Source organism: Prionailurus viverrinus, chromosome C1, assembly GCF_022837055.1.
Source record: "Prionailurus viverrinus isolate Anna chromosome C1, UM_Priviv_1.0, whole genome shotgun sequence".
NCBI lineage: Eukaryota > Metazoa > Chordata > Mammalia > Carnivora > Felidae > Prionailurus > Prionailurus viverrinus.
In genome coordinates, this window is record NC_062568.1 from 9,214,495 (window position 1) to 9,229,058 (window position 14,564).

Genomic DNA, 14,564 nt, shown 5'->3' on the forward strand with positions numbered 1-14,564 from the left:
GACTTCAGCCAGGTCACGATCTCGCGGTCCGTGAGTTCGAGCCCCGCGTCGGGCTCTGGGCTGATGGCTCAGAGCCTGGAGCCTGTTTCCGATTCTGTGTCTCCCTCTATCTCTGCTCCCCCCCCCCCCCCCCCCGTTCATGCTCTGTCTCTCTCTGTCCCAAAAATAAATAAACGTTGAAAAACAAAATTAAAAAAAAAAAAATTTAAGGAAAAATCCTAAGAGGTCTGTAAGCCTCCCCCAGTAACCTGAAAGAACATTTTAAAACCACCAAGCGCTGTCACTTTGATCGGTTGGCATTTCCTGTTGCTTCCCTTAAGTTGTAAAGGTGCTGACTCACTCTGCTAACACTCTGTGTACTTCCCAAGGGTATCCAGATGCACTCTACAGTTTTGCTTGTTCATCTAATTTTCTATCTTAAGAGAACGTGGTAGGTATTAGGAAAATGAAGACAGGTTTTGATGGAATCTATTGCAATAATGTTTGCAGAAGTCTGAGAGGCCAGAATCATCCTCTTGCATTTATAGGAGCATATTTGAGCCTTAACCTCAATTACTGGTGCATGACAGCCACTGTCACTTTGCAGATACAGCCCTAATCACTGTGGGCCAACTCCTGAGGTGTGTAGAATGCCTCTTGCCAAACACCCTTAAGAGTTAGACCCTTGCCTGTTGGCAGAGTATTGGAGGGCAGCATTGGGGCCTGACTTCTGGGCAGCACAGTCCTACATAAGGCCACGTGGACGTCTCTGGCAGCCCAGCACTTTTCCTTCGCTCTTGGAAGACTCTGGGAAGCCCGGTCCAGAAAAACTGGCGGGAGATGCTACAATTCCATACAATCTGATGTGCAGCTTTTCTCTATAGCCCTTGTAGAAGAAATGGTTGGTCCAAAGGCAAAACAATAAGGGGCCTTGGTTCTAAGAATCAAGAAACTACTAACACAGAAACCAGAAGGACATCTGCAGTTTCCCATTCCTTGAGAAATGTCAGCGTTCATGGAGAGGAGGGGCTGGTGGTTACCCCTTTACACCTGAGATACCCTGGGGGACTCTCCTTGTCATGCTGGATGCCACTTGTTCACTCCAGGCACTCGCATTGTTTGGTTCCCACAAGCCATCAGGTTGGGTTTGATCCAGGAGACTAACTGCCTTCACAAGAGGGTGATCCATTTTGATTGTCCCAGCCCCGCTTGAAATGCCCATCTCTCCCCCCCCCCCCCCCCCCATCTTTCCTCACCCAATGTTCCTCCATGGGCTCTGTGGCCATGCAGGGCAAACTAGTTCACAGGTAAGCGGTCTCTCTTTCATAATTTGAACTTTAACATTTGGATATAGTCCAGGGAGTGCTGTCAGTAGATTCTGGATTTTCCACATTGCCCAGGATTCTCAGTTTATTTGGAGTTTATTAGGTGAGGATACTCAGATGGTTTCTAAATACTCTCGCTCGCCAAGAGGAACCAGAGCTCCGTTGAGAAGTGGCTGATTCTACCTGGGGCAGGAAGGGTGCAGAATGGGCCTGCAATATCTCGTCAAAGCAGAAAACAAGGAAGCTGTTGGGACTGTGAGGTCCTATGAAAGGCTCAGGTGCTCAACCTGACGAGGCTCATTTTGAGCATCAGAGAAAAAGAATACAATTTCAGTGGATCAAGATCCTTAGAATATGTCGAAAAATGTAAGTTCACAATTATACTAAGCAAACAAAGAAGACCCCTCCTCTGGTCAGCTCTGAGATGCAGGGTAACCAATTCATCATTTAAAGAACGATCTAAGGGGTGAATCCAGCATTCATCTTGCCTTTGCTCTACAAGCTGAACCTCAGGATACCGAATTTGGAATGGAAAGTTTCTTTTTATATAAGTACCCAACTAATAAAGTTAGCACTACAGTAGCATCATTTGGCAACCCCTAATGAAACAATGCACTTAGACGATGATCACCAGCAACTTCTAACCTCACAAAAAAGAGCCATGTGGCCACTTTCTCCTCCTGCTTACAACACCCCTGTGCGACATTCTTGCAAAAAAACAAAAACAAAAACAAAAAAAACTGATCAGCCTCTAGAGTAGAAGTGGCGAACCTTCTGACCTTCTGTAAAGGGCCAGGTAGATGTTTCTGGCTTTGCTGGCCCAACAGTCCGTGTTGCAACTGGGCAACTCTTTTCAACTTGCTGCAGGAGCTCAGTGCAGCCATAGACAAAACGTGTGGCCAGCTCAGGCACAGGAGTTTGCAGACCCCTGCTCTAGGTCTAACTACAAAACTTACAGGAAGTACAGAAGACAGAGGAACCTGTCAAGCAGCGTCACACGAATGCCGTTAGCAAAATCGAGACTGTGGGGAGACTCTACCGAAGACCCCCGGTTTCTTCAACAAAAAAAAGTTCAGAGGAAAAAGTTAATAAAGCAACTGGGGTTAAGATTTTTTAAAAGGCAAGAGATCTGTCAACCTGTTGTAATGTGTGGAGTTTACTTAGATCCCGATTCAAATAAACTATTAAAAAAAATTGAACACTGGCTAGATACTAACATAATAGTCACTAATTTTTGAGTGGGACAATGGTACTGTGTATATATACACATATATTCCTTAGGTCTGGAGTATATGTTGAAGGTATTTTGAATACGATGATGTCCAGAATTGGCTTCAAAACAGTTGTCGATTTTAGAAGAAATAAAATAAGCCATGAGTTGATCACCATTTTCTCTGGGTGTTGGGTACTAGGGGTTTACATTATTCTTCATATATTTGAAATCTTTCATGCCCTGAAGATTTTGATCCATACCTGTTATAAAAATATATCGCTTGAAACATATTTTAGAGAATGAGAAGGGATGGAATGCTTGCCGTTTATTAGATACTCCTGGGGCCTCCTAAAACAGATGTCAATCCTCTGGCTAAGAATGGGAGCCAGAAGAGTCTTCTAGTATTTTCCCCCGAAACTGTTTGTGTACATCTTATTTGTTACGCTAAATAGAGCTGACAGATCTCATATGATTTATCATTTGAGCTGACAGATACTATTTTATTTATCTTTTGCTCAGGTATTGTATGTAAGGTAGGTTTTATTTTGTAAAAAGAAAAAAAAAAGAAAAGATAAAAAAAGACTGTTAGGTTGAAAATAAGCTTCGTGTTCTGTGACCGGCTGGGTGAATCTGCCATTGCTTAATCAGGGAGCACTCATTCACTGCAGGGGTCTGACTACAAGCGCTTTTTCACAGCCTGGAGAAGTTATGTAAGAGGTGGTGACCAGTGGGGACCCATGGGCTACACAGCTGGGAACGTAGGAAACCCACACCCAGCCCCTAGAGGTGGTCACTACATAGGCCAGATGCTCGCCATGGGAATGAGGGCCCAGGGTCCTATTCATTTTCCTTTTTCCTGAGAACGGCTCTAAATCTAGATTGTAGGTGATACCTTCTAACTCACAGTTGCTTAAAATACTTTCAAAGTGCCTTTTATTCCGCACCAAACACTGGAACAGCTGGATTAGTCCCACGAGTCAACCTTTGACTTAGTGACGACCGCCGGGAAGGCCCTACGTAAGACCCTGCGGACATGCAGGCCCGTGGCCCTGCTTTCTGTGAGCTTCCGGTCTCGTCGGGGGTGGGGGGGCCTACTTGGAAAACAAAATGAAAGGTGCGGATAGGAAATCCTGTGGAGATTCAGAGAAGGGGGAGAACAGACCCATCTGGGGCAATCAGGGGAAGCCTCCCACAGGCCACAGAAGGAGTTGGGGGTGGGGGGCAATGGCTGTCACCAGGTGGAGAGCAAGGAAGCGAAGAAAGACATGAGCATGGGCAAGGCCAAGGCCAAGACCTTTAAGAGGAAAGCTGGTGGACTTCACCGCCCAGTGGCTTCGCCATAATCCGCCTACAGAGGATTTTTCAGGCCAAGATAATGTTCTGAACAGTCAGGTGAACATAGGCAGCAAATAGATGAGAATATGGCACTGACACTGTGCAGGGGATTGGGGAATCGAGGTGCAGATATGAGCATCGCCAGTGTGGACGTGATGGTCGAAGCCACGGCGTCTGTGGACGGTCGGTTTCTCTGATGTCCACCCCTACTCGGGGAGACCTTGCTGCGTGTACGGATGCACAATGAGTCCGGCATTTGTAAAAACCAGCTTATTATTTACTTCGCTCGGTCTCACTTAAAGCTCAAAGCAGTACCCAACTGCAGTAAAACCTTGGTTTGCGACCATAATTCATTCCAGATACATGCCTGTAATCCAAGGCACTCGTGTATCAAAGCAAATTTCGCGAGCCATTGGCTCGGCTGTGCTCACGTGACATTCAGCAGCACGTACTACTCGGATTGCGAGACGTGGCTCATTCATCAAGTTACAACTTATCGCAGAACCAGTTATTCACTATCCACGGTTTTACTGTACTTTCACAACATCCCTGACCCTGGAAAGGAAAGATTTGGAGGGAGAGAAACTAGAAGCAGGTGGGAAAAGAGAAGCCCACATTTGAAATGATATGGCTGGGCTGTTGGCTTTATTAATAGGTTTATGATCTCCCTCTAAAGATGGCCTAAACCAGACTCTTGGTTTTTTGTTGTGTTGTGTTGTGTTGTTTTTAGTGTTATGAAAAGAGTACTCAAGAAATGGAGACATTTAAACAGCTTTCTGACCTTCCATACCGACGCCATGTAACACATTTGAGCAACAGCTTTATTCTTTCTCCCTTACTTGAAAGCTCGCAGTGTAATTTCTCTTACAAATAAACAGGAGGTTACTGTGTTCTTTCCATAAGGAGACGCTGCTTGTCGTAGAGAGTAAGCATTTTACAGCCTGATTAAGTTCAGCGGTTAGTTCATGTAAAAGATGGTCTATTTGGACATGAATCTCTATCAGCTAAGAATTTTATAAGCCAAAGTGATTTATGGGTCAGCACCTCCTCTCCTGGCTACTGAACTTTGGAGAGGAGTGAAAACTCAGTCTCAGACGTGTACTTAAGCCAGGTGAGCTTAAACGAGGGAGCATTTAGCCTCAGAAACTGAGGCCAAGGTGAAGTTATGCCCAGAACATCAATCAAAAATAGATCTTATTCCAAGTCCTGCACAGCTCTGACACTGTCCCAGGACACTGTTATGAAACCGCACATAGACATCTCTCAAAAACGTCCCAAATCCCAGAAACCCAAGAAAAACAGTCATGGCAGCCGTCCCCCGCTTCATAATGAAGCTCTTCTTCTAGCAGAAATTCATAACCAAGCAAAAGTCTGCCAAATAAGATGGCTATTTATTTGGGAGACTATCCTTGCTGACTCCAAGGCATTGGAGCTGTTAAATATTTTTCTCTCTCACTGATCCTTTCTACCTGTTTTACAGCCGTCTACATAAATTGTAATATGCGGGTGAATCAACTTTAAGCTACCAGAGGCAAAAGCAATTTGAGGTCCTTGATGAGTGTGCAGATTCAAATATTTATTCAAGCCTTTGCCAATCCAGGAGGATTTCTTTGGGAGGCTTGGGGAGTAGAGATTAGGCATACTGAAGGTAATGTCAGAATAGACTATAACGGAAGAGTCAACAATTGAGATTGATGAAGTTGGTGCCAGTTACAAGATTTGACCATTTGTGACAAAGAGTGTACAGATCATGGTGTACTTGGAAAGGCTTTGCGGTATATTAAGTTTTAAAGAGGAGATTTTTGGGGCACCTGGGTGGCTCAGTCGGTTAAGGGTCCGACTTCGGCTCAGGTCACGATCTTGTGGTTTGTGGGTTCGAGCCCCACGTCAGGCTCTGTGCTGACAGCTCAGAGCCTGGAGCCTGCTTCAGATTCTGTGTCTCCCTCTCTCTGTGCCCCTCCCCTGCTTTCTCTCTCTCTCTCTCTCTCTGTCTCTCTCTGTCTCTCAAAAATAAAATTAAAAAAACAATTAAAAAAATAAAGAGGAGATTTATTTCCAGAAAGAAGGCAGGGAGGGAGGACAGGAGGACACAGTGTCTAATTTTTAGATGAAATGAGTAAAGCCTCCGTAGTCAGCATTTGGAAGCTCTCCAGCGTCCAACAGGCTGAGAGAAACTCAGGGGATTGTCATGGCATTAGAGCCAGTCCTAGGTGCCAAAGTCAAAATAGGCCACGCTGGCCATAGGAAAGCCCCAAGTAGGAGCGTATGTAGGTCACTTACATGTTTTGAATTTAGACAGGCTGTCTTAACACAATTATTTTACAATTAAGCCCTGGAGAAACTCTCAAGTGTTCTAAATTTTTAAAAACATGATTGTTTCACAATATATGAGAAAATTGCAACATCCCCACGAATGATGGTCTTAGTGGTTCACCTCGTGGGCCTGGGAGAGGTTTGGGGGTGCCGGGGCCGAAGTCTGCTTTTGATGGCAGTCCTGTCCCCAGCCCAGTGAATTTCACTCTCCTTGGAAAGTGTTCGGAGCTCACAGGCTCAGGACTAAACACGATCACTGTCGTAGGCACATTCAGTAGACATTATTTTGATGCAATAAAAAACAATTAGCAAAAATAGAAAGTATATAAGCCATCAGGTTTAACCCCACATGTATTTATTGAACATCTACTATGTCCTGGAGTGGGAAGCAAGGACAGATGCGTCCAAAGGAAGACAAGGAAACACCCAATGCCAGCTCTGCCTAATGCTCCAGGGACCCTCTGTCTGGAGCACACAGACCTTATTCCCCACCACTCTAAGGCCTCCATCTCCTAAAAGGCCCCCCTCTCTTTCTTGTTCTCTGCAGACATCCCCAACCTCTCACACGTAAATGCACGTGACAGGAGGACACATTGGCTTCTCGGCAAGCTTGGGTCTCCAAGGCAGGAATCAAATTAGCCACATTCCAAATTCTGCTTTTGTTTGGCCGACTTCCTCTGTTAAGTCCTCATTTAAAATGAAAGTATTTGCTTTTCCATAAACACATGTAAATTTCCTACCTCTTACTTGTCACAGCCAAAGGGAGCTCAGCGAGTGGTAATCAAGGAAGAACTCGTATTTCCAACAAATCACTGTAATTGAGAGTATCTGTGTAAACAGTGCCATTCTCACAATTGATATATTTACCAATTGTTCTGCCTTATTGTAGATTTAAGGGTGTCACTTAAATTTGTTTTTATTTCTAAGTGTTTATTTATTTTGAGAGAGAGAGAGAGAGAGAGAGAGAGAGAGAGAGAGAGAGAGAGAACATGAGCAGGGGAGGGACAGAGACAGGGAGAGAGAGAATCCCAAGCAGGCTCTGTCAGCACAGAGCCCGACGTGGGGTTCGATCTTACAAACCATGAGATCATGACCTAAGCCAAGATCAAGAGTTGGACACTTAACCCACTGAGCTACCCAGGTGCCCCATAAATTTATTTTAATTAGCAATCCTTTAAAAAATAACATGCTTATGGTAAAAAACAAACAATAGTAATAATAAACAAAAATTTAAAAAATTAAAACAAGGACATATGGTTATAAAGTAATCATAGTGACCCAAGGGATTCACTCCCTTTTTTAAACCCTCCCGTGGTTTCTTGTGACTTTGTTTTTTTTTAATATAAAATTTATTGTCAAATTGGTTTCCATACAACACCCGGTGCTCATCCCAACAGGTGCCCTCCTCAATGCCCATCACCTCTTGTGACCGTAGAATGAAATCCAAGAGCCATACATACTAGGGTCTACGGGCCTTTGGGGATGTGGGCCCTCTTCCTCCTCACGTCCCCCCTGAACTCTCTCCTGCATGGCCGTGCGCTGGTGGGGGGTGGGACATGCTTCTGTCTCATTCAGGACTCCCCTCACACGTGTCCCCTCAGCAGAGGTGTCTTCTGTGACCCATCTCCTGTCGTCCCCAACTTGTCCTCCGTTTGCGTGCACACTGTGTTCTATCACCACGGCCCTGATCCCTCTCTGAAGTTACCGCCTACTGGTTTCTTTTCTGTCTCCCCTCTGGAAAGGAAACTCCAGGAAGGCCGGGGTCTCGTCCGTCGTTTCTAGTTGTTTGCCCAGTGCTTCAAAAAGGGCCTGGCGTGCCGTAGTTCTTGATTAAATACTGCGTCCGTTGGATGAAGGGTGGTTGTCTGATTGGTGTCTGGCACATAGTTGGGAACCTGCCAGATGGGGGCTCCCTCCCTCCCCCCGCCCCTCCTCCCCTTTAGAAAATACAGCAGCAACTGATTTCAGCTACACTCTCGTATTTCAGGTAAATTAACAGGGCACTCAGTTATACGGGGTGTAATAAATCCTACCGGGTTGAATACAAAGTAGTCCCCCCAAAAGTGATCACTTAGGAAGTCACATATCGTTTTGATCTTATTTTTCAGGTTGTCCTTGCCGGAAGGAACCATGAACTGGCATTTCCCCTTCTTTCTTGTGGCCACAGTGACTTTGCCCTCTGTGTGCTCCCAGTTCAACCCCCTATCTCTGGAGGAACTAGGCTCTGACACAGGAATCCAGGTTTTCAATCAGATTATCAAATCCCGGCCTCTTGACAACGTGGTCGTGTCCCCCCATGGGATTGCGTCGGTCCTGGGGATGCTTCAGCTGGGAGCCGACGGCAGGACTAAGAAGCAGCTCACCACGGTGATGAGATACGGCGTGAACGGTGCGTGCACTCCGGGCTGTGGCGGGGGGCGGGGTGGGGGTGGCCCTCGAGGGAGTCGTGCCTCTGGAGGGGTTTCGCTGGTACCGTTCTGGGACTTAGGGCTGTCTCCTCTAAAGGACGGATGTTAGCAGTGCTAGAAGTTAGGAGAACTGGATTCTGGTCTCTTCTCTAGCCCTGGGGCTTTGGGTCAGTCACGTGATCTCTCCGTGCCCTAGTGTACTTCATCTCTAACAAGAAAGTTTCCCACCTGCCCCGCCTCCACGGTGCCTTGGGCTAAACCTCACGGTGGTGAGCTGGGGAAGTGGGTGGCCGTGGCCGTGGAGGGCAGCACGGGGGAGCCTCGTAGCGATGGCACCTTTCTGGGTCTTAACTGTGCTGGTGACCACATGAATCTCAGTGAGTGGCAGCCGTGCAGAGAGCGACACGCACACACACAGGTGCCGGGAACGTAAAACACGTGTGGTGTGCATGGGCTGGGTGCACTGTACCCACGGCAGTTTCCAGGTCGTGATGCGGTGCCATAGCCACACGGGCTGCTACCACTGGGGGAGACCGATCGAAAAGGCCCATGGGACCACCCCGTCCATTGTTTTGCAGCTTCCTCTGAATCTGTCAGTATTTCAGAATAAAAAAAAAACGGAGGGAATTTTTGTCAGTAAAGCCCGATGGAAAAGGTTTGAATTGCTTTGAATTACCCACATCGACATAAGCGTCTCTGTCTCCCAGCCCTGTGGCCTTGTCGCTCCAGTTCATATATCCTCTCCCAGAGCCCACCCTCCACCAGCCTCTGGGGCGGGTGCCGTGTGTGAGGGAGCAGAAGGGGCCCCAGAGGTCACCGTGCACCGTGACCTCGAGCCAGTCGCTTTGCATGTGGAAGTCTTCCTTACTATTTTGGAGAACGAGGGAGCGTCCCTTTCCCTGTTCTTCCACTCCTGTCAGCCATAACGTTCTAGGACTCTTGACCGCATTGACGCCTGAGACTCGGAGAGGAAGGCAAGCTGGGGTCAGGGGTCAAGCGCTCCGTGCCTCCCTCCGTCCCCTTCCCCCCGCCCCCCCGCCCCCCGCCGCCCTCAGTTGGCTGTTGTGTTCAATGTAGCCTCCGAGCTGCCAACACCGAATGCTGGGACACCCTGCTCTATTTACGTGGCCTTCAATTTTGCATGAGTCTGCAGTCTGATCACCTGTCGGAAGCATGGCAGGGCTTAATACTTGGAACGCTCCCAGTTCCGCCGCTTGCTTGGAAGTTCAGTAAACTCTTGGTGATTTATAGCTTCGTGGCGAATCACCGCTTGAATTTATGGCCGTTACCAGGGCCATCCAGACCCTGCCAGCCAGTACCCTTCCAAGGCAGCGACTGGATTTCTGTCGTTTGTGTTAATGCTGAGCCACATTCGTTTTGAGCGATATTTCTCAAGTTCTTGCCGATGTTGCCTGTCGGTGGTGTCCTTCCCCCACCCTCTCCTTCTCCCAAATCACTAGCAGTTAGTTGTGTTACAGAACGTGATTTCGGTGGCAGGACGAACTCTTTCAGGGGAGCCTGAGTGGTTTTCCAGGCCCTAGTTCGGGCTCAGCCCCTGAGAACTCAGGTGTCCTCTTAGTGAGGACAGAGGCAGAACGGTTTGGGGCAGTGGAGTGAAATCTACACCCGTCTTTTCCTGGCCGGAGATCGGGGCGTGTGCAGGAGGCAGTGTGGCCAGAAGGGACGGGCTCTGGGACTTGGCCTCTGCTCTTCCCTTACCGATGAAGTAGGCCCGCTCACTCCCGCCGGGCCTGCCCCACAGAACAGCGCGCAGGGTGGGGTCATGAGAGGCCAAACAAGGAGCCAGAGGGTTGCCTCCGTGTGCACCATGGCAGACTTCCCCTACCCTTATTTAAGGGATCTGGAGAAGAGACCCTCTGAGCGTGTGACACATCAGCTCTCCAGGAGACTGTCACCGTGACCCTGCAGGCTGTTTTAGGACAGTGTCATTTTGAAAGGACCCCAAGCGAGGAACCCAAGGCTCTGTAATTTGAGCTCCCTCTAGAGCTCGCACATTTCATCCTTATAATTTACTTGCTTCTTTTCCATGTTCTGAAACCAAATGGAGCCTGTGTGAATGGCTCGTGTAAGATAAAGCTTACATTGCCACAAAATTAATCCCCTTGCTTTTTGAGCTTGATATCAAGTAAAAATCACACTATTCTTGGATGGTGGCACATGACAATTTTTTGTAGTCTTTCTAATGCTTATTTTATTCATTTTTTTTTCCAAAATAGAAAAATGAGATCACATTGTTAAATCTTCGGCAGGAAAGGAAATAGCACTAAAGGTAGTTAAGAAAGAAAAAGAGAATGAATTAGTAAGATCCCTTGGATTTATTCCCCCATGGTGGAAGATCCCTTGGATTTATTCCCCCATGGCTACATAAAGAAGAACTTGCCAGTCTTCCTATTGACCTGGCACCAGAAAAGTCTCCCAGGAGGACCAAGTGTATGTGGGGAAGGTGTTGAGATGCCTCAAATATGCTGTTTTGATGGTGAAAGCACCACTGATTTTTAAGAACTGCTAATAATTTTACCCTCCTTCCCCTTTTCTTTTTTTTTTTTTTTTAAATTTTTTTAACGTTTATTTTTGAGACAGAGAGAGACAGAGCATGAATGGGGGAGGGTCAGAGAGAGAGAGGGAGACACAGAATCTGCAGCAGGCTCCAGGCTCTGAGGTGTCAGCACAGAGCCCGACGCGGGGCTTGAACTCACGGACCATGAGATCGTGACCTGAGCCGAAGTCGGCCGCTCAACCAACTGAGCCACCCAGGTGCCCCCTCCTTCCCCTTTTCTTAACACACGGCCACTGAGAAAGCAAAAGGCGTAGTCTCTTGCTGCTGAGGCTTATCTTGTCTGTACTGTTGTTGGTTGCCATACAAAGAAAGAGATCTTAAACAAAAACGTAGCTTGTCTAAAGTCTTGTAGAAACGTGGCTACATCTTCCCACTTCCCCTCCAGGAGTCGGTAAAGTGTTAAAGAAGATCAACAAGGCCATCGTCTCCAAGAAGAATAAAGACATCGTGACGGTGGCCAATGCAGTGTTTGTGAAGAACGGCTCTAAAATGGAAGTGCCTTTCGTTACGAGGAACAAGGACGTGTTTCAGTGCGAAGTCCAGAACGTGGACTTTGACGATCCAGCCTCTGCCTGTGACTCCATCAACGTGTGGGTTAGAAACGAAACCAGGGGTGAGTGGCCTCAATTCCCTGGGAACCACTGGGTGCCATTTTATACTTTGTGAGTGAAAGCGTGCGTTGGGCTCCTAAGATTCTAGCTGGTGTCTGCCTGTCCCATGGTCCTCCCATCGCGAAACGCCTGGACCCAGCCGGCTGGTCTGTCTTTCCTCTCTTAGGAGGTGCCCTGACTCCGTCTACCTTCCTTCCCCTTTCTTGGTGCCACGACTCACGGTACTCTCTGGGGTCTTTCTCCCTGTGGCAGGGGCAACAGAGCAGAGTCCAGCCCCACGGACTCTCCTCTGTTCCCCCCCCCCCCCCGCCCACGTCGCCTCTCCAGAGGCCTCGCCCGCAGTCCCTGGCCTGTTCTGAAGGTTCAGTCGCTCAGTCCTTCCCACTTTCGCATCTGTTGTTCCCTTTGCCTGGAATGCCCCTCTCCCCCTGCGAGGTTCGAGACTGATCTCTCTGCTTGCTTCCCTTGCTTCTCTCTCTCGCTGCCGTTGCCTCCAGGAAGTCGGTGCCTCGTCTCTGCTTACCATTGGCATACGAGTCTGCGTTTTCTAAGCCCCTTCATTATAGCACTTTCCACGCTGTATAATGATTGCTTGTTTGCGTGCATTTCTCCTCTCATTAAGCTGAGGAAATGTCTAACGTGGGTGTTTTAAACCTGTTAATTTGTAAACTGGAGGTCTAGGTGGAAATGTTCTGGAGTAGAGATGGGTCCAGATCAACAGGACATTAAGGCTGCAAATCTAGATTGGGGAACCTGTTTTTCATAGGAGGGAGAGTTAAGGTCGCAAGAGTGGAAGCGGGAAACTCTCAGTAGTCCCAACGACTCCATTGTGGCCCAAAGACAGAACGTGAGGAAACTCTGGCTTCTTGGGTCCTGTTTCCCAACGTGTGGTTCCTAGGGTGCCTGCGTCAGAATTACCCAGGGCATTTGTTTAGAATGCAGGTCACTGGACCCCCCACTTCCTCTATCAGAATCTCCGAGGGAGGGGCCGAACATTCTGCATTAAAACGAATGCTCCCCCAGTCTGCCTCCACCACCCATGACCAGGCTTGTATACGTAAATGTCCGGGGGGGTGGGACAGACTCGCAAAGAGATGGACCGGGAGTGCCCCGAGGGTGGAGGAACCAGAACTGGTTTTTTGGGTTTTTTTTTTAATTTTTTTTTTTCAACATTTATTTATTTTTGGGACAGAGAGAGACAAAGCATGAACGGGGGAGGGGCAGAGAGAGAGGGAGACACAGAATCGGAAACAGGCTCCAGGCTCTGAGCCATCAGCCCAGAGCCTGACGCGGGGCTCGAACTCACTGACCGTGAGATCATGACCTGGCTGAAGTCGGACGCTTAACCGACTATGCCACCCAGGCGCCCCCAGAACTGGTTTTGATAAATCCACAGCATTCCTTCTCAGTAGGCTCTTGGACAGTGCAATCTGGGCTCCCTTCCTAAAACTGCAAAACGATCAGGACACCTGCAAATGTGAAGGGTCTGGTGGTTCTTTCCGGGCCCAGAGGCCTAAGAACAGTGGCAGGAAGTTGCTGGCACTCAGAGCCAGGTGGCTGGATGACCGTGGCCTGTGAGTGGCTCCTGCCAGCCGCCTTCTTTACCAACTGGACGGGTCATGGGAAGGCACATTAGTGTGCTGCTGAACAGTGTTCAAGCTCCTTGGACACACATTGACTCAGTTGCTCACTGCCTGGGGGGGGGGGGGGGGGGGGGGGCGTGGTGCCCTAGCAGTGCTTTTCAACCTGGCCGACCTCTTGGTAAACAAAGATTTTGACTCTTCACTTCACCATCCTGCCGCGAGATCCGTAGCTCGTATAACCTATGCACAAGTACACAGACACTTCTAGAAATTAATATAATGCCAAACTGTAATACAAGGAAAAACAAAACTCATTTACGTATGTGGTTCAGCTGGTGAGCCCTTGGGTACAAGTACACCCGAGCACGTAACAGCGAAGCAGTCGTATTCTTAGAATAATTGTGAACGGACGGCTACGAAAAAAACAGGCGGAGACAGGCGTGGGGTGCTGGTGATGTGAAAACCACGAGCTGCCCTCCTGTGTTTCTGAAGCGAGTTCTTTCCTAAAACGGTGCGGTACTCTCGGTAAATTTCAGAACAAAACAAGAACAGCTTCCACTCGCTTTGCTCTGCACCGTCGTCACCTACCCGGAAAACTCGGTGAACGTTAAAAATGTGCCACGAAACAGATAACTTTGTGTTTACAGGGGAAGAAGAGTGAGGTTCTGGGCCCAGATGATGGTAAGCCAGTTTCTTGCCAGTGTGACTCTCCAGTGGGGCGTCTGAAAGCTATACGGGAAGCAGGACATTTCTTTAGCGAGTGGGACTGTTGTGAACATTGCAGGGCAAGTAACCTCTCGGGCCACCTGTCAGTCCACTGAAAACTCTCCTACAAATTTCCAAATGGCCCCTGGGGTGATCTGCCTCACTGAGAGGCACGTACCTACCTGGGAGAACCCAGAATCCTGGAGATCGAACATTCCATGTGCGGAAGACTGCCCAGTCCGTCCCATAGAGGTGACAATTCCTGCCCCCTGTGGAGTGGGAGAGCCAGACGGGAAGGTTCTTTCCGCTGTGATAGGGTGCTGACCCCGCCAGGGCCGCCCTGCCCACCTCTCCAGCCTCTCTTCCACAGGCTCTGTGCTCCGGCCATGCACGCTTCCTTCCCGTCCAGCCCCCAGCTCACCGTGCTCTCTCCTGTCACAGCCCCCACCGCTGCATCCGGCCACCTGGGATACTGTTCTCCCCGCCTGTCCCTTGTTAACGCCTGTCCATTTTC

General features: G+C 48.5%; 1 protein-coding gene across 1 annotated transcript in view; it reads left to right on the plus strand.

Annotated features, from left to right (window-relative positions):
• Positions 1–14,564, plus strand: part of SERPINE2 (serpin family E member 2) — a 62,814-nt gene that overhangs the window by 28,335 nt on the left and 19,915 nt on the right. The window contains exons 2-3 of the mRNA XM_047872060.1: positions 8,274–8,554; positions 11,537–11,764. Coding sequence (XP_047728016.1) covers positions 8,296–8,554; positions 11,537–11,764 — 487 coding nt within the window. The 5' untranslated portion in view covers positions 8,274–8,295. The remainder of the gene's footprint in view (positions 1–8,273; positions 8,555–11,536; positions 11,765–14,564) is intronic.